Raw genomic sequence first — 17,503 nt, forward strand, 5'->3', positions numbered from 1 at the left:
CCCAGGGCCCAGGCCTACAGCCAGGCCCATAGAACATATGATTCCCATCCCTGGCCCAACGCTGGTCTAGATCACCCCACGAGCAAGCTGCCCTCGGCTGCCCCCGCCCAGCAGTCCTGTTCCTAGCCCTGTGGACTGGAAAGGCTCCTGGTTCCGGCCATACTGATAAATACGGAAACTCCATCTTTATTGGCTGTATAAACATCTCTGGTCTGTACATACATTTCATACATCATAGGGCAGGAAGCGAGGGCCAAAGGGAGGCCCAGCAGCACAACAGCTCACCCGCTTTCCCCACAGCCCTACCCGCTCTGTGCAAACCAAGACCAACAGCTCCTGCTCCCTCTTCCTCCATGGAGAAGTCACTGTTATGGGGAGGGGGTCAGGGGTTGAGGGATTAGGAGATAGAGGGCTCGGTGGGGACGACACATGTAAGTGCTAGAATCAAACACTGAAGCGAAACAGGCAACTGGCACAAGCAGCAAGCTGAGGCATGGGACGGGGCAGGAAAAGGGGAGGGAGAGGCCACGCTGCCCCTCTGGGCTTGCTCGGCTGAGGCTCTGGGGTGTTGCCCTCACGCTGACAGGGAGACAGGCCCCAGAGCCTCAGCCCCAGTACCTGGGAGTTAGGGACATGGGTGGCACTGGCAAAGAAAGGATGGAAGGGGAAAAGGAGCGAAGGTCCTAGTGCCCTGTCACCTCACAGCCCCTGTCTCTTAAACATGCAACAGGCACCCACCTATGTGGGTCCAGGTATGGGGAGCCAGAGATGCAGATTCTCTGTGGTGCCTGAGCAGGCTGGGGTGGGGAGCCAGCTCTCAAGGGAAAGAATGGAGAGCCGAGAGGAGTCTTCTGGGGCAGCAGCTAGTGAAAGGACAGAGATGACCAAAGAGAGGTCCCCTGGCCCTGCCAGGGGTATGACAGCAGCAACTGGTTCACACAACCAGGAAAGAAAACAAGAAAGAGGAATTCAAGGAGAAATACCATGGTGAGTAGGGGAGGGGGCTGTCTACTCCACCCTCTACAAAGCATCATGCCTAAATAGCAGCTGAGATAGGGTGCTCACGCTTCTCCACCCACATGGGGCCAGTGAAGGAAAGGGGGATCCAGAAGCCCACCGACGGAAGCGAGTGGGACCACCCACATACCAACACCATTCTTTGGATCCATTCCTGTCCAACCAGGGACTCAGGCCCAGGGACTGACAACAGTGGCAGCACCAGGTCAGAAACGTGGGCACAGAGAAGCATGACGGGCCTGAGCCAGTGGGGGCAGAGTGACTACACACCTCCAGGGGCCTGCTGGGTAAATGAATCCTCTGGGAAGTCAGGAACTGGGTGCCTGGCCCAGCAGAGGGTGGGCAGGGAGAAGAAGCAGGTCTGGAGGGGAGGCCCTAGCCACTCAAGGGGTGCAGATCTACTTTGACTTTCTCCCCGCAGCTCAGCATTCCAATGGTGGGGAAGAAGCCTCCAGAAGGAACAACAGCATCCTTTTTCCCAATGATCTTGCCATTCCGAGTGAAGAAAACCTGGGGAGGAGGTGGGGAGAGGAATGGAGCAAGCAGGCTGTGGCCTCTTCCCTGAGGATGCTGGAGCTCCACAGGCCTGAACCCCAATCACCCCAACTTGCAGCGGGGCTGGAGAGGGACAGTTAAGGTGATACGGGAAGTGACCACCAGAGGGCATGCTGAGGCTAGAAAACAGCCTCCCAAGACTGTCTCCCCATCTCAGCAGCCCCTGGAGCTTGGAACAGCCCTTGGGCAGCGCCAGAGCTTCCCGTCTTTCCCACCCTGGTTGTGAGTTCTACTCCCCACTAATACCCACCCTTTGCCCAGACCCAAGAACCCTGGTACCACCCCAAACTCTCCCTACTCACCACCACCTTCCTGCCCTCATGCTCCGGCTCTATCTCTTCCCCATCCTCTTCCTCTTCCTCTTCCTCCTCTTCCTCTTCCCCTTCCTGGTGCAGGTACATGACATTCCGCACATTCCGGACAGCCCGGGCAGTCGGAGACAGGATCACTGTGTCACAACTGTCATCACTGTCCCCTGGGGGACCAGGAAACCTGAGCTCCTGTGGTGCCTTTCCACCCTCAGCCCCAAGCAGCCTGGTTGGCCACCCCCACCCCACTTACCCTCACTGTCCAAAATGTAGTCCCGGGGGAACATGATTCCACAGCCCATGATGTCCCCTTTGTAACAGCGTGGCCCAAAGGGGTCCCCCACACCGCTGCCATGGAAGATCTTCCCATCGTCTGTTGGAGGGAGGGGAGAGGACACACACTTGAGGAAGGAGAGCTGACAACACACCCCCAGAGCGGCCCCATGAAGCTGAACACTTCCCATCCCTCAGAGGAAGGGAAGGGTCAGGGCGGAAACAAAGATGGAGAGAAAGGCCGGGCGCAGTGGCTCACGCCTGGAATCCCAGGACTTTGGGAGGCCGAGGCGGGTGGATCACCTGAAGTCGGGAATTTGAGACCAGTATGGCCAGCATGACGAAACATCTCTACTAAAAATACAAAAATTAGCCAGGCGTGGTGGCACTCGTCTGTAATCCCACCTACTTGGGAGGCTGAGGTGGGAGCGTCACTTGAGCCTGGGAGGCAGAGGTTGCAGTGAGCCAAGATCGTGCCACTGCACTCCAGTCTAGGCAACAGAGTGAGACTCCGTCTCAAAAAAAAAAAAGAAAAAAGAAAAAGATGGAGAGAGAGATGTGGGAAGGGGGCACCAAAAAAATAAAGAGATGTAGTATCAGCCAGGCGCAGTGGCTCACGCCTGTAATCCCAGCACTTTGGGAGGCCGAGGCGGGTGGATTACAAGGTCAGGAGATCGAGACCATCCTGGCTAAAACAGTGAAACTCCGTCTCTACTAAAAATACGAAAAATTAGCTGGGCCTGGTGGCGGGCGCCTGTAGTCCCAGCTACTCAGGAGGCTGAGGCAGGAGAATGGCGTGAACCCGGGAGGCAGAGCTTGTAGTGAGCCAAGATCGCGCCACTGCACTCCAGCCTGGGCGAGAGTGCGAGACTCCATCTCAAAAAATAAATAAATAAATAAAGAGACGTAGTATCCATCTGCTCAAGGGGGTAAGGGGGAAACCCTTAGGAAAGGAGTCAGAGGAGGGGGCCCTAGGAAAGGAATGAACACCCAAGGAGGGCAGGCAAGGGGAGGTGAGTCGGGGAACTCTGGGCTCAGTTTTCTTCTAAAGAAAACCCTAAAGTCCTAAAGGAAACCAAGCAGCAAAAAATAAAAATAAATCAAGAAAATGAGGATCTGCAGGAAGGGCACAGAGGGGACCAGCTCAGCGGCCTGGAATGTCCCATCTGGGCCCAGATCTCCCTCTCCTGTCCTGCTCCCCCGGTTTCCAGAGCTGGGAGGAAAACACAGATGGGAGGAAGCACTAGCGATTTGGGAAGGGGAGGTCAGCCAGCAGCAGGGCAAAGAGCGAGGCCATTTGTGAGGGGCCATGAGAGGGGAAAGTGGATATCCCTATGCCTCCACATCTCCCACCATCCCACCTTTCCCAGGCAGCCCACTATTCACCTGCATGATAAGCCACAGACCCTCTGCTCCAGCCAGGGTGCCTGTTCTTGGGATAGTCCTGCATCCAGAAGAAAAAAGAAAATCTATGGTCCCACGTATAAACAAGAAGACAGGAGAGAGTGGCGAGTGGCATCTGAACCTCTGGAACAGGCCATGACCCAGACAGTGCCAAGCCCGCACACTCTCATACCCTGCAGGCACTGGGGCTTCAGGGGAACCAGGGAGGGTGAGGAAAGTGTTAGTTAAGCTTTTAAGGCCAGAGCCATGGCATGTCCCACCCCCACCTCCCAGGCCTTAGTGTGTGGTGCAGTCACGACCTGTCTCAGGTCCTTGGTCACATGGGGTGTGTACTCTTACACAGCTGACACATACAACTGTGTTCCATCTCAGCTAACACCCTCCCTCCAAAGTCTGGGCTCCCCTGGTTTCTTCTAAGAGCTTCCTGGCACTGCCCCAACAGCCCCAGACCTGAGCAGCTCCATGGGCAAAAAAGCTCAGCCCTTGTGCCCACCTTCCGTGCCAGCCCCAGAGCAATGTAGCATTTCTCTCCAGGGTCCACGATCTCCACCTCGAAGTAGTGGCTGCGGGTGCTGAGTGGGTGCCGGGCCTGGGCCAGCCCCACATCCACGATGCTTTTGCCCTTCCCTAAGTACTCCAGCAGCTGTGGGGGAAAAGCCAGACGGGGGTCAGGGGACAGGCTGACACCCACCCTGGAAACCTGGGCCCAAGACAGTCTGGGTCCCACTTTCCCAGGTTTGACAAAAATTTCTGGCTAAAAGGGAAAGAATCCTAGAGATACAATGTGGCTCCAAAGTTCTAGGCCAGCATGGAAGAGCAGGATGGGGTGGGAGGCAAAGGGGAGAGCATGAGCAGGGGGAGCCCCTTGCTGAATGCCCACCTCCCCGCGACGCTTTCTGGGAGGCCAGGGAAAGCGGCACAGCTAGGGGAGTGGCACACCAGGGGGCTCTAGATAACATCCTCATCCCGGTGAAGAACCCTGCAGCCTTTCCTGCTGGGAAAGGTCCACCCAGGGTCCCGAACACAGGGGAAAGGAGAAGCAAGACTAGGCTGAGAGGAAACTTGATGACTTTCTCAGCGGGCCTAATGAGGACAGGGAGGATGCAGAAGTTAGGTGCCAACCCCAGATATTCAGAGGAAGGGGGTGAGTGCAGAAGCCAATTCTGCCTGGGATGGGCCTGACATAATTTCTCAAGGTCCTTGTTTTACTTGGCTGTGAACACAGCTGTTCTTAGCTGGGTCAGGGAGGTGCTGAGGGGAGCCCAGGGACCCAGAATGCCCAGCTCTACTCCCTCATTTCATGTGAGGGAGGGGAGAGGTCAAAATGAAGACAGAGGCAGGCTTAGCTGTTCCCAGCCCCTCATTGCTCATTCAAGCTGGAGTAGGGGCAAGGAGGTAGGAGAGGGGAGATGACTGATGGGTTCTTGGGACTCTTCAGTCCCACAATGGTCCTGCCTGGGCACGACGGGGCGGCAACCCCCAATCTGGGAGGATTTATTTGTCAGTTGTCATGGTAATAGTGGGGCGATGACTCAACCCCATCCCCTTTCCCCCACCCTCAGCCTCACCTGGGATTTCTTAATCTCCTTTTAATTAGCCCAACTGCCCCTCAAGACTTTCTTCTACCCTCCCGCCCCTGCAGCCCTGAAGGAAACATGCTGCCTGGGGACCTCCTCCATGTCTCCCTGGCAAGCTTTGGGACGCTGGCCTCTCACCTCTCACAGATTCCTGCCTGAACAGGAAAGGAATTATGCCCACCTGCACCAGCACAGAAGCCTGTGTGTGTCTCCAGCAGAGGCTGCTCCTGCATCCCCACTCCCAGCCTCAGATGGCCGGCTGCTTAGCTCAGGTGCTTAGAGTGGGGTGCTACTAACCCCTTCTGAGAGTAGGACTAGAGGGACTTGGTGCCCTTCTCAGCCTGGATCCCCAAAGCCCCACCACCTCAAGTCCATCCTTCCCTCCTCTCCAAAGATAACTGGGGATGGATGAGGGGGAAAGCAGCATGCACGGGAGACCACCTAAGCCCATCCCCAAGGCCACACTGTTTGAATTCTGTTCATGGTGTATTTTCCGCTCAGCCTGGGTTCCTCCTCTGCCTCTCTCCCCAGCAAGCCAGGAGGGGTGTGGCTTGATCCACATTAACTAGTTTAGACTCCACCCAGGCAGAGCAGCCCCCATCCCACCCTCTCCACCCAGCATTGCAGAACTGGGTGGGGGACCCCACAGCTGCCTTTGACCCATTCTATCCAACTGGCCTCGGTGTAGGAAACACAGTGTTCTCCATTTCCAGAGCCAAAAGACAGCTGATCCAGATCCTGATCCTTGGGAAACACCCGCCCAGCCCTTCCCTTTGCCTCAGCTCAGAAGAGGGTAGCTGCTGCATTTCTGTCTCCGGATAGGGTGGAGGTGCTTTCTCACGCTAAAAGCCAGGACAGACTACCCCAACATGGGTCTCTAAAACCCACTCTCCACCTGCCAACCGCAGAGCACTTCAGACAGAATGCTGATGTCCTGGACAACTAGGTACCTGTGCAGTGTACAGGAGAGCCTTGTACAGCGTGCCCTCTTCAGAGGGGGCAGCCCAGCCCTCACAATGAAAGCCATCAGAAACCTCCTGATCCACTCTCCTGCTCCTGGACAAAGTTCCCCCGACCCCTCCTGAGCCTTCCCAGAGAACTCAGAGGGGTGGAAGTGGGGGGAATATTTGGCCTCCCTGACAGATTCTTTCCTGAATACATTCCTCTGCCTCCTTGGTCTACAGCTGTTGGGAACCTAGAGGAGGAGTTAAGGTTAACCCTTAGAGTCTGAACTGTTAGGATCTTGATGCTGGTGCCTCAATCTGTGCCTCAGAATCCAACAGACCTGGGTTCAAATCCTAACTCCTATTACTTAACAGCTGCTAACCTCAGGCAAATGACATTCACCTCCTTAAGCCTTGGTTTCTTCAACAGTAAAATCAGGATAAAATTACCTGGATTTCCAAAAACAGGGGAAGACTTAATGAATGACCAATACACATTGCTGCCTCTCCCCAAATCAGGAAATGGGGTTACACTGGAACTGCCAATCACAAACAAGGAAATGATCTTTCATCTTAGCCATTACTTCCAACTACAATGGTCCCTTAGGCCAACCAGGACGATGACCACTCCCCAGACAACTCTACCCTACGTGTCCTCCTCTCAAACAATGTCCAATCAACAGAAATGTTTCTCTGCATTTTTGGTGGGGGAAGAGGAAGCCCTTTCTTTGGGTGTCCCCCTAGTACACACACACCACCAAAGCCCCAAGAAGCCAAAGAGGTGACTCAGTGCCACAGAGTGGCGGCTGCAGACCAGAGTGTGGACAGTCTCGTGCACTCCACACCCTCCCTCTACCAGTAGCACCTTCCCAGCCTCTTCTCCCCTGCTGGTATCCGCCCTCCTCCCCTTGCCAGCAGAGACCCTAAATCCTCTTGACAGGAGCAACAAAGGGCTCAGTGCCCTGAGGGCCCACAAGCAACTGAAACAGGAACCAAGTACACACTCTCCACTGGCCAGCTCAGGCCCCAACACGGCCTCCCTCTGGGCTGGGTCTGGGGAGGACCCCTGGAAGGGTGGGGCCTCATTCACCACCCTGTGTATACCAAAGCTGTTGCCCCTGTCACTAAGGAGTTGTCAGAGGAGCTGTGAACAGGGCACAAACACAGAATGAGTTTAATCCCCCAGCTGTTACCTACCGCCCCCAGCTCCCCTCCACCACATTACCTCACTTTGCGAGGCCTGGGGGCAGGGATGAGGCAAGAGGCAACACTCCCACCCCTGAGCAAGTGCCCCAGCAATTCCTCAACCCCCTCAGAGCTCTGGGGGGATGGCCTCTTTAGGAGGGGAAACAGGCCACAGGAGGCAGGGGAAGAATTCCACTCAAGAAAGAGCCAGGTCTGTCTATATCCAAAGACTCAAATCTAACAAATGTTGAGGCCCAGTGCAGTGGCTCATGCCTCTAATCCCAGCAATTTGGGAGGTCAAGGTGGGAGGATCCCTTGAGCCTGGGAGGTGGAGGCTGAAGTGAGCCAGCACTCCAGTCTGGGTGACAGGGTGAGAGCCTGTCTTAAAAAAAAAAAAAAAAAAAAAGGGAAAGGTGGCATGACTGGAAGAAGGCACATGTCCCTCAGGAGGTTCATGCCCAAGTCAGCCCCAGAGGAACGGGTGCCCCAGGAGTAGTGCTCCCACCCTGCCACCTGGCCCAAGTTGGGGTGAGGGTCTGAGAGAAGGGCCCAATTCAACAGCTTATGTCTAAAAAAGAAAAAAAACTCCTAAATAAGTGGCCTGAAGGTGTTGGGGGGAGGGTGGGGAGGAAGGAAGGCTATTTATAAATGTCTACAGGATTCTGCATCAATTAGAAAAGATTGCCTGGGAGGAGCTTAGAGCAGAGTGGGGACAGGTCCAGGCAGAGAAAGGATGCCAGGAAAAAACTCTTGAGGAGAGGTCAGAGATGAGAGCTGGAACATCGCCCTGGCTCAGCCCCAAGTTTAACTCTAGATACTGTCAGAATGATGGTAGATTGAGGGAAAAAAAGGAGACATGAGAGTCACGGAGTGGGCATCTGAGGTCTCTTAGTTCTCGGTCGCTGCAGTCTGGGACCCTGATGCCAGAAGGGGGTGCAGAGTGTCAGAAGCAGCAGAAGGGCACACTTCCTGTCATTTTTCCTGAGTTCCACTCTACCAGGGGGAGGCCTGGCTCCTAATCCACTCCCACCCCCCACTGCTTCTGTTTTGTTATAAAAGACTGAGTTGAAAACAGCCTGAGTTGGGGTGGAAAGGCCAGAGGGTGGAGAAAAAGGCCAGGCCAGGAACAAGGGGGTAGCAGAGGGACAATTCAAAGTGGGAGGGCTGAGCAGCCCACTAGAGGTCAGGGCCAGATCCTGGACTTGGCGTCCCTTCACTCCCAATGCAGCACAGTGTATTGAGGCCAATAGGAAGAATTTCCCTTTCTCAAGGTTCATGAATTTTCCAACAAAACTTAAAATCCAGGGAGGAAGAATTTCCCTTTCTCAAGCTCCACATGCTTCCCAACGAAGCTTAAAATCCATACTAAAGCAGGTATGAGGAAAAGATAAATGAAGCAAGCTTTGGAGGTGCAAGGATGCTCACTGAATCTTTATCTGCCTCCATTCTAATCCTCTATCAAATGCAGGGATAAGACAACAGAGACTGACACTGACGCTTCCGCAAAAAAGATGGCTAAGAACCTTCCACCACATGTGTGGGACTTCTGACCACACCTGCCCCACAACACTTTGAATGAAAAGCCTGGGCCAGCTGAGCTGGGATCAAGCCAAGAGGGGGATCCAGGCATTTTGCCTCCAGATCAGCCCCCAGCCCCTCAAAGGCAGGTGTGCAGGGCTGTAGAAGACACCAGAAGCTGAAGGAACCAAAAAAGGCAAAGCAGAACTGCTTGTTCCCAGGGTCAAACTACGAACCTGAGTTCCCCAAAGAGGAGGAAGTGAAGAAAAGGGAATACGTGCTAAAGAAAACACAGATCTGGACTCAAGGACTCATGTCAAGAGCCTGGGCTATCCTGCCGAACCCCACACAGACACTGTCCCAACTCCCCATTCCCAGCAATTCAGACATGACCATGCGCCCACAGGTGTTCTGCCCAGCCTCCTCCGACCCAGCCCCTCCCACCCTCCCACCCGCTACTTACAGTCCCACAGACTCTGACATCATGTAGCCGGCCCCATTCGTCCTCGTAACTGTCCACCATCATGACGCTGTCGTCCTCACAGCCCAGCTCAGCGTTGAGGTGCAGCCGCACCTCCTCACCCAGGGAGTGCATGCCCACTGCTGGGAACAGTCCATCTGGGGACATGGGCATGATGGTAGAGCCCACCTGCAGCGGGGGGAAAGAGGGAGCTGCCGCCTGGCCTGCTTTTCCATAGCTCACCTAATTCTTACAAGGGTACTTTTAAGATGATGCACCAATAATTATCGCACACACTGACAGATTTAAAAAAAAAAAAAGCAACCTAGAGGTGCAGAAAAGTTTACAAATGTGCTAAGTACTCCTGGCTAAGCAAGGTATCTACAGAGCTAGAAGACAAACACAAGTCTCCTGACTTGCTGCCAAATACTTTCAGTACGTGTGCTGGATAGGAGAGTGCCAAGGTGCAGATGCTAAAGGCAGCAGGACCCCTTGGCCAAGGCCTGAGAAACCAGTTTCCCAATGTGGGAGATGGAATTGGATAGAAGGGAGAGAGCTGAGTGTCTCTCTCTTCTATTGGCTCCTGTCCCATCTCCTCACCACACATAGTCTCTCTATGAAGAGGATAGTGAAAGAGATGTGAAACAAGGAAAACAGGACACAGAAAGGACATATCCCCAAAAGCACTCAAGTCAAAACCCAAAGAGGACCTCCAGCTCACATGGCCAGGCCATAATCTTCCCCTCTCTTTTATCTGCTCAAAACCTTCCCCCAAATCACCTAATTCTGTTCCCCACAATTCCTGCTCATCCTCTGCTCCACTAACTTGCCTCTCTCTGCCTGCCATCTGGGCAATGTCCCAGCTTCCTCTGGCCATGGGAAGTATCTTCTCTTACACACAGGAGACTTCAGGAGAATCTGAGGCTGGACTGGAGGAGATGGGAACTCAGTGCAAGGGTCCCTGGGCAAGCCCCAACCAGCAGGCTTTTCCTAATCACTCCCCACAAATCCTTCGGCAGATTTCAGCCACATAAATCCCACCCACGATTTCCCACTCACCCGCTTCCCATTTTTGGTGAAGAAGATCTGGGCAGTCTGCACATCAAACGACACAGGCTCAATGCCACAGCCAATCCGGTCCCCGGAGTTGCACTTTGACCCAAACTGGCGGCCCTTGGCTCGGCCATTGTACAGCCTGCAGACAGAATAGTACAGACACAGGACCCGAGCCTGGCCTCCCAACTTCTCCCCAGCACTGACACCAGAGGCCTCATCCTCATCTTGCTGCTCCTGGTCACTCTGTGATGGTACCCACTTATGTCCTGGCGTGAGCATCACCCTCCTCTAGTCTGTAAGCCTTCAAGGGTAGCTGCCAGGCCACTTCCCCGTCCTGCCCAGAAAAGTCTATGAAACACCGAATGGGAAAAGCCAGCCCAACGTAGTTCTTCAGATCTAAGATTCCCAAATTCATAGGAAAAGGGCCAGGTTGCACAGGAGGCAACTCACTTGCCATCATCAGCATGGTAGGCTACAGAGTCAGGCAACCAGCCAGGCTGGTGATCCAAGCTGTAGTACTGAGGGACCAGCCCCACAGCAATGGTGCCCCGGACTCCACTGTCCACAATAGACACCTGGAGAGAAGAGAGCAGGGCACAGTCAGCAGGCTGGAAAATGGGATGAATTGCTGGGGGTGGGGGAAGGGGACTTAGAGATTAAAGGGGGCTGAGGCTCAAAGAGAAAAAGGACATGGGAATCAGGAAAAAAGATAAGATACTCAGATGGGGGAACTGGTGAGAGTGGGTGCCTGTTTCACTTAGAAAATTACTCCCAAGCGGCCGGGCGCGGTGGCTCAAGCCTGTAATCCCAGCACTTTGGGAGGCCGAGACGGGCGGATCACGAGGTCAGGAGATCGAGACCATCCTGGCTAACACAATGAAACCCCGTCTCTACTAAAAATACAAAAAAATTAGCCGGCCGAGGTGGCGGACGCCTGTAGTCCCAGCTACTCGGGAGGCTGAGGCAGGAGAATGGCGTAAACCCGGGAGGCGGAGCTTGCAGTGAGCCGAGATAGCACCACTGCACTCCAGCCTGGGCGACAGAGCGAGACTCCGTCTCAAAAAAAAAAAAAAAAAAGAAAATTACTCCCAAGCTTTGGAGAAAGATAGGACTCACGTCCCTGTATGGTGGGTTTGGGTTAGGGGACATGAGTCAAGGTCTGGGATATGGGTCAAAGTCTACCTAGGTAAGGGGCAGGAGAGCAGAAGGGACAGGGTGACAGGTCTCCAGGGCACCTATCTCTCAAATGAGGGGCCGTGCTATCCTGCACCTATTTCCCAGCCAACAGGACAGCCCTGATGGAAAATTAAAAGGCCCAGGTCATACATCTAGTAAAGGAGCTCCTTGGGGCTTAATGATCTCACCCCCGGGCTCATCCCCTGCTCTGCCCAACCACTGCCTTGATCACCTCAAAATAATTGCTGTCCTTGGTCAGGGGTCGAGAAGCCACGTAGCAGCCAACTTCACCAGAGTTTCCATGGTAACTGAAGGAGGAATGAGGGGGAAATTCCATTAACAGCCTAGCCCAAGAGTAGGGGGAGGGCCTCAGCATCTCCACCCTTACCCTGCAAGGGCCAGCACACAGGAGAATCCATCAGGCCGCACTTCAGTACATCGGCAGACATCATAACCAGATACTTAAGGTCACCTCACCCTACTTCTCTCACAGTCTCCAGCTGGAATCCAACCCATAACAGACCAGTGCAAGCCTGGTTTCTTCATTTCCAGGAGGAAAAGAACGTAGAGCCTCCTTTACTTGCCTAAGTGAGGTCTCACAACCCTGTTTAACCTCAATCTCTCGTGCTGCAGCTTCGGCCCTTTTCCTCTAGCTCTGTCCTCAGTGGAGCTGGAGAATGGCTGGTCTCTATCCTCTTTACCAAAGCCCTTCATCAACTGGAAGACAGTGATTCAGTTCCCATTCCTCAGCTTTCTTGCCTCTAGTTAAACAGCACTACTTTCTTCCCTCTTCAGTGGAACTTTGTGAGAGCATGGGCTCAGAAGGAGTCAGGGAAGGGGTTCAAGCCAGAAAAGAGGGAGGAAACACACACACAAGCCAAGGGGCTGGAAATACAGGAGTTGGTGGACAGGGTACACTATACAATGGCCCTTCCCCAAATAGGAAATCAACTGCCTTTGAAACAGCCAGTCTTTGCTAGACCCAATCCCTGAGACAGAGGCAGGAGACTCAGGAACCCCACTGGAGTCTTAACAAAGCGCCTGCGAAGCTCCTGAGACCCCAGCAGCCTCCTGTGTCTGACATGATCCCTTCCCCTACCCAGCTGGATCCCCTCCTTGCTGGATGAGGACAGAGCCACCCAGTGACAGAGGCAGAGGTGAGTGCAGGGTGAGGCAGCACACACTGCTTCACTCAGAAAGGCCTCTGGGCGGGTGGATCACTTGAGGTCAGGAGTTCGAGACTTGCCTGGCCGACATGGTGAAACCCTGTCTCTACAAAAATTACAAAAAATATTAGCCGTATGTGGTGGTACACACCTGTAATCCCAGCTACTTGGGAGGCTGAGGCAGGAGAATTGCTTGAACCCATGAGGCGGAGGTTGCAGTGAGCCAAGATCACACCACTGCACTGCAGCCTGGGTGACAGAGTGAGATTCTGTCTTAACAAAAAAAAAAAGAAAAAGAAAAGCCTCTGGAGTCAAGGGCATCCCCCTTTCCCTCTGCACAGTCCCCTTCTCTGGGGAAAAAAAAAAAAAATCCCTTTCCTCTCTAAGATCTGGAACAGAGAAGAAAATGTGGAAGCACTCCCCTAAACTCACCTTAAAGTATCTCCATCTACAAGGATATGTTTGAACCTCTCCTGATACCGGAAAGCTCGGACCTCTCGAATCTCCCGGATCCGCCGGCGCCAATTCAGAAACCGGTAGTGCAGGTTGAGGTCATCCATCTTGTTCATGAGAACAAACCTGCCAAGGGGAGAAGGGGATTGAGGAGAAGGCAGGGCCCTGAGTAAAGCACCTTAGCCTGTGTGACCCAGAATGTAGAGAAGGCACTGGCCTTGAGGCTAGCTGCCCAGATTGACCTCAACAACCCCCATCTTCGTCCTTCCATTCAACAAACATTTACCAAGCTCCTACTATGTGCGCTCTTCTCCATGCTAGTGATGGAGCTGTGAACAAGATGGACAGGATTCCCATTCTCACACGCTGGGAGGTGGACATGACAGGCAATAAACAGACATAATTGCAGCTGAGAAAAGAACAGGGTGATATGATAAAGAATCTGGAGGCAGTGGACAGAGTGGACAGAGGCGGTCTCTCTGAGGAGGTGACATTTGAGTTGAAAAGGAGCACTTTGGGAGGCCGAGACGGGCGGATCACGAGGTCAGGAGATCGAGACCATCCTGGCTAACACGGTGAAACCCCGTCTCTACTAAAAAATACAAAAAACTAGCCGGGCGCGGTGGCGGGCGCCTGTAGTCCCAGCTACTCGGGAGGCTGAGGCAGGAGAATGGCGTGAACCCGGGAGGCGGAGCTTGCAGTGAGCTGAGATCCGGCCACTGCACTCCAGCCTGGGCGGCAGAGCGAGACTCCGTCTCAAAAAGAAAAAAAAAAAAAAAGAAAAGGAGCTAGGCAAATGACAAGCCAGGCATATTCCAGGCAGGAAGAGCGGCCACAGGTCCTTGGGTGGAAGAGAGCTGGCATGGTAGAGAAACAGAAAGAAGGCATGGACAGCTGGTGTGAAGGGAATATGAGGGAGAATGTACAAGATGAGAACAAGGCAGGAGTCAGATCAAGGCCTTACAGACAATAGTAAGGAGTTTGGATTTTATTCCAAGATGGAAACCTCTAGAGGGTTGTAGCAAGGAAATGCCATGATTGGCCAGGTATGATGGCTCATGCCTGCAATCCCAGCACCTTGGGAGGCTGAGGCGGGAGGATCACTTGAGGCCAGGACTTCCAGACCAGCCGGGGCAACATAGGGAGAGCTTATCTCTATCAAAAATTAAAACAATGAGCCAGGTGTGGCAGTGTGCACCTGTAGTCCCAGCTACTAAAGAGACTGAGGATGGCTTGAGTATGGTAGGTCAAGGCTGCAGTGAGTTCTGATTGCGCCACTACACTCCAGCATGGCTGACAGAGCAAGACCCTGTCTCAAAAAAGAAAAGAAAAAAAAAAAAAAAACACAATGATCCTGGGCCTGGTGGCTCAAGCCTGTGATCCCAGCACTTTGGGAGGCTGAGGTGGGTGGATCACAAGGTCAGGAGTTGAAGACCAGCCTGACCAACATGGTGAAACCCCGTCTGTACTAAAAATACAAAAAAATCAGCCAGGCGTGGTGGTGCGTGCCTGTAATCCCAGCTACTCAGAAGGCTGAGGTAAGAGAATCGCTTGAACCTGGGAAGTGGAGGTTGCAGTAAGCCGAGATCGTCCTACTGCACTCCAACCTCGGAGACAGGGTGAAACTCCATCTCAAAAAAAAAAAAAAAAAAAAAAAAAAAAAGGCACGATCTTAATCAATTCCTAAAGATCATTCCAGCTGCTGGTTGGAGAACTGATCACAAGAGGATCAAGAACAGATGTGGGAAAACAATTCAGAGGTTGTTGCAGCAGTTCGGATGAGAAATGACATCCACTAAGTTGGTAGCAGCGCTGATGGATGGGAGTGGGATGATCCAGGTATTTAAACAACTTTCTTTTTTTTTTTTTTTTTTGAGACGGAGTCTCGCTCTGTTGCCCAGGCTGGAGGGCAGTGGCGGCGATCTCACCTTGCTGCAAGCTCCGCCTCCTGGGTTTAAGCCATTCTCCTGCCTCAGCCTCCCGAGTAGCTGGGACTACAGGCACCCACCACCTCGCCCGGCTAGTTTTTTCTATTTTTTAGTAGAGACGGGGTTTCACCATGTTAGCCAGGATGGTCTCGATCTTCTGACCTCGTGATCCGCCCGTCTTCGCCTCCCAAAGTGCTGGGATTACAGGCTTGAGCCACCGTGCCCGGCCGTATTTAAACAACTTTCTACATATAAATGAATGAATGATTTTTCCTGGGAGTCAAAAGTGAGAAAGAGGTGAAGTACTCTTCTCTTCCCATTCCCCAAACCCTGGGACAGGGGTTTCTTAAGGCCTGGCATTGCCTTGCACACGGTAGGTGCTTAGTAAGCCTTCGGTGGGCTGAATTTGATCCCAATGCGCAAATTACGACTCTTATGCAGTAGCTACAGCCCACCACGTGGCCCAGAAGAGTAGGCACCTGTGGGACAGACAGCCCTAAGATTCCACTCCCAGGCACTTAGCCTGGGCTCGACCCCAGGTAGATGCTGGTTGCCCAGACTGCATAGCCTTGCCACGGGCGAGTGGCGGCCCTACTGGGCCCCGTCTCCTCCCCGGGCACAGCTTGATCACTGAGATGAGACCCAGGAGCAGCGGGGCCCCAGCCTATCCGTGTGCCTACGCCCAGTCTCCCCAGGCCCTGCACTGGGCCGAGGGTGCGCCGACAGAGGAAGCCCAGTGACCACAGCGCAGGGCCCCGCCCCTGGCCCCGTAGCCCCCGCCCAGGACCCCCGCCTTGCACTTCAGGCTCCGGGGAGATACGAGGCCTACGGGACCCCGCCCCCGATCCCCGCCTACCGGGGCCGCCGCGTCCTCCTCATCCATAGGCCTCTCAGCTCCGCACACAAGCTCTTCGGCCGCCGCCGCCACACACATCCGGGTCCCCGCCTTTCCTTCACTCCTCGAGGCCCGCCCCGTCCCCCACCTAAGCCAATCAGCAACGGCCTCTGACGACGGGCACCTGCAGGAGCCAATCGGAGGGCGTAGGCCGGGTGTGGGGCGCGGCCCGGTGCCCTGGGTACCCAGCTCAGGGCCGGGTTTACTCAACCCGGCAGTCGCTGGGTTGAGCCAAGGCGACGTGGCAGCGCGGACGCTGCTGGGTGCCTGGGCGCCGCTGTGGCGGACAGGGGGCGGCTCCTGAGCGGCGCCGGGCGGGACGGGACGGGCGGAGAAGGTGGCCAAGCTCGCATAAACCTTGCGAGTATTACGAGTATTATTTGAGCCCTCGTTCCGCGCCGGACTAAAAGCTTTACCGGAATGTCCATTTAATCCACTGTGCAGACTTATGAAATAAATCTTATTATCTCCTTTTTACGGATGGGCCAGAGGCTGGCCTCGATAGCCTGCGCGCTTAACTGTTACTGTATGCTGTATACCCTCCCGAGCTCCGTTTCATGGCACTGCTCGCTCATTATTGGCAAGAACATTCCATTCCAGGAGGAGAGAACTTGGGATGCAGAAGGCACAGTGGCACGAAGCGGCGTTCTGTGGAGGAACACAGGGATTTGGTAGGCTGAAGGAAAGTTAGACTGGGGTCAGAATGTGGAGGGAGGAAGACATAAATATTTATTGAACACCTAATAAAGAGTGTCTATCTGCCATTCTGGGGGATTGGACTCCTACATGAGGACTTCCTTGCTCCCTTCCCATCACCATATCTCTCTTTTCTGGACGGAAAGATTTATAACACTTCATTTATAACACTTATTTATAACACTGTTTTTTTTGGGGGGTTTTTTTGTTTTTGTTTTTGTTTTTTTGAGACGTAGTCTCACTCCGTCACCCAGGCTGGAGTGCAAGTGGCAGGGTCTCGGCTCACTGCAAGCTCCACCTCCCTGGTTCACACCATTCTCCTGCCTCAGCCTCCCGAATAGCTGGGACTACAGGCGCACACCACCACGCCTGGCTGATTTTTTTTTTATTTTTAGTAGAGATGGGGTTTCACCGTGTTAGCCATGATGGTCTCGATCTCCTGACCTCGTGAGCCGCCTGCCTTGGCCTCCCAAAGTGCTGGGATTACAGGCGTGAACCACTGCGCCCGGCCATTTATAACACTTATTACTGTCTTGCTTTCGTTATTGGAATCACTTGTGTGTGTAGACCCGTCTCTACTAGACTATGAGTTCCTTCAGACACTGAACTATCCTATTCTCATCACACTAGGTACTCTAATGTGGGGAAAAGAAAGAGAGATCAGCCTGTTACTGTGTCTATATAGAAAGGAGTAGACATAAGAGACTCCGTTTTGTTCTGTATTTGAGATGCTGTTAATCTGTGACCTTACCTTTAACCTTGTCCTTGCAAGAGACATGTGCTGCGGTGACTCAAGGTTTAATGGATTTTGGGCTGTGCAGGATGTGTCTTTGTTAAACAAGTGCCTGAAGGCAGCTTGCTGGTTAAAAGTCATCACCATTCTCTTAATTTC

At 53.6% G+C, this 17,503-nt stretch overlaps 1 protein-coding gene across 1 annotated transcript; it reads right to left on the reverse strand.

The window, feature by feature from the left end:
- Nucleotides 1-170: 170 nt before the first annotated feature.
- Nucleotides 171-15,956, reverse strand: SPRYD3 (SPRY domain containing 3). The gene is made up of 11 exons (XM_015151828.3): nucleotides 15,877-15,956; nucleotides 13,072-13,218; nucleotides 11,706-11,781; nucleotides 10,748-10,872; nucleotides 10,301-10,436; nucleotides 9,245-9,430; nucleotides 4,051-4,200; nucleotides 3,540-3,597; nucleotides 2,134-2,253; nucleotides 1,875-2,047; nucleotides 171-1,527 (listed from the first exon to the last, which is right to left on the reverse strand). Exons 1-11 carry the CDS (start codon nucleotides 15,897-15,899, stop codon nucleotides 1,393-1,395), a joined length of 1,329 nt encoding a protein of 442 aa, XP_015007314.2. The 5' UTR covers nucleotides 15,900-15,956; the 3' UTR covers nucleotides 171-1,392.
- Nucleotides 15,957-17,503: the final 1,547 nt, after the last annotated feature.

The sequence above is a fragment of the Macaca mulatta genome, chromosome 11 (genome assembly GCF_049350105.2).
Source record: "Macaca mulatta isolate MMU2019108-1 chromosome 11, T2T-MMU8v2.0, whole genome shotgun sequence".
Lineage (NCBI taxonomy): Eukaryota > Metazoa > Chordata > Mammalia > Primates > Cercopithecidae > Macaca > Macaca mulatta.

Excerpts from the sequence above, each read along its gene's own strand:
- SPRYD3 (XM_015151828.3), bottom strand. The coding sequence starts at position 15,899 with ATGAGGAGGACGCGGCGGCCCCG. Across the intron at positions 3,598-4,050 it reads CTCTGGGGCTGGCACGGAAG|GACTATCCCAAGAACAGGCA; the intron begins GTGGGCACAAGG and ends TTCTGGATGCAG. Across the intron at positions 2,048-2,133 it reads CTACATTTTGGACAGTGAGG|GGGACAGTGATGACAGTTGT; the intron begins GTAAGTGGGGTG and ends CTGGTCCCCCAG.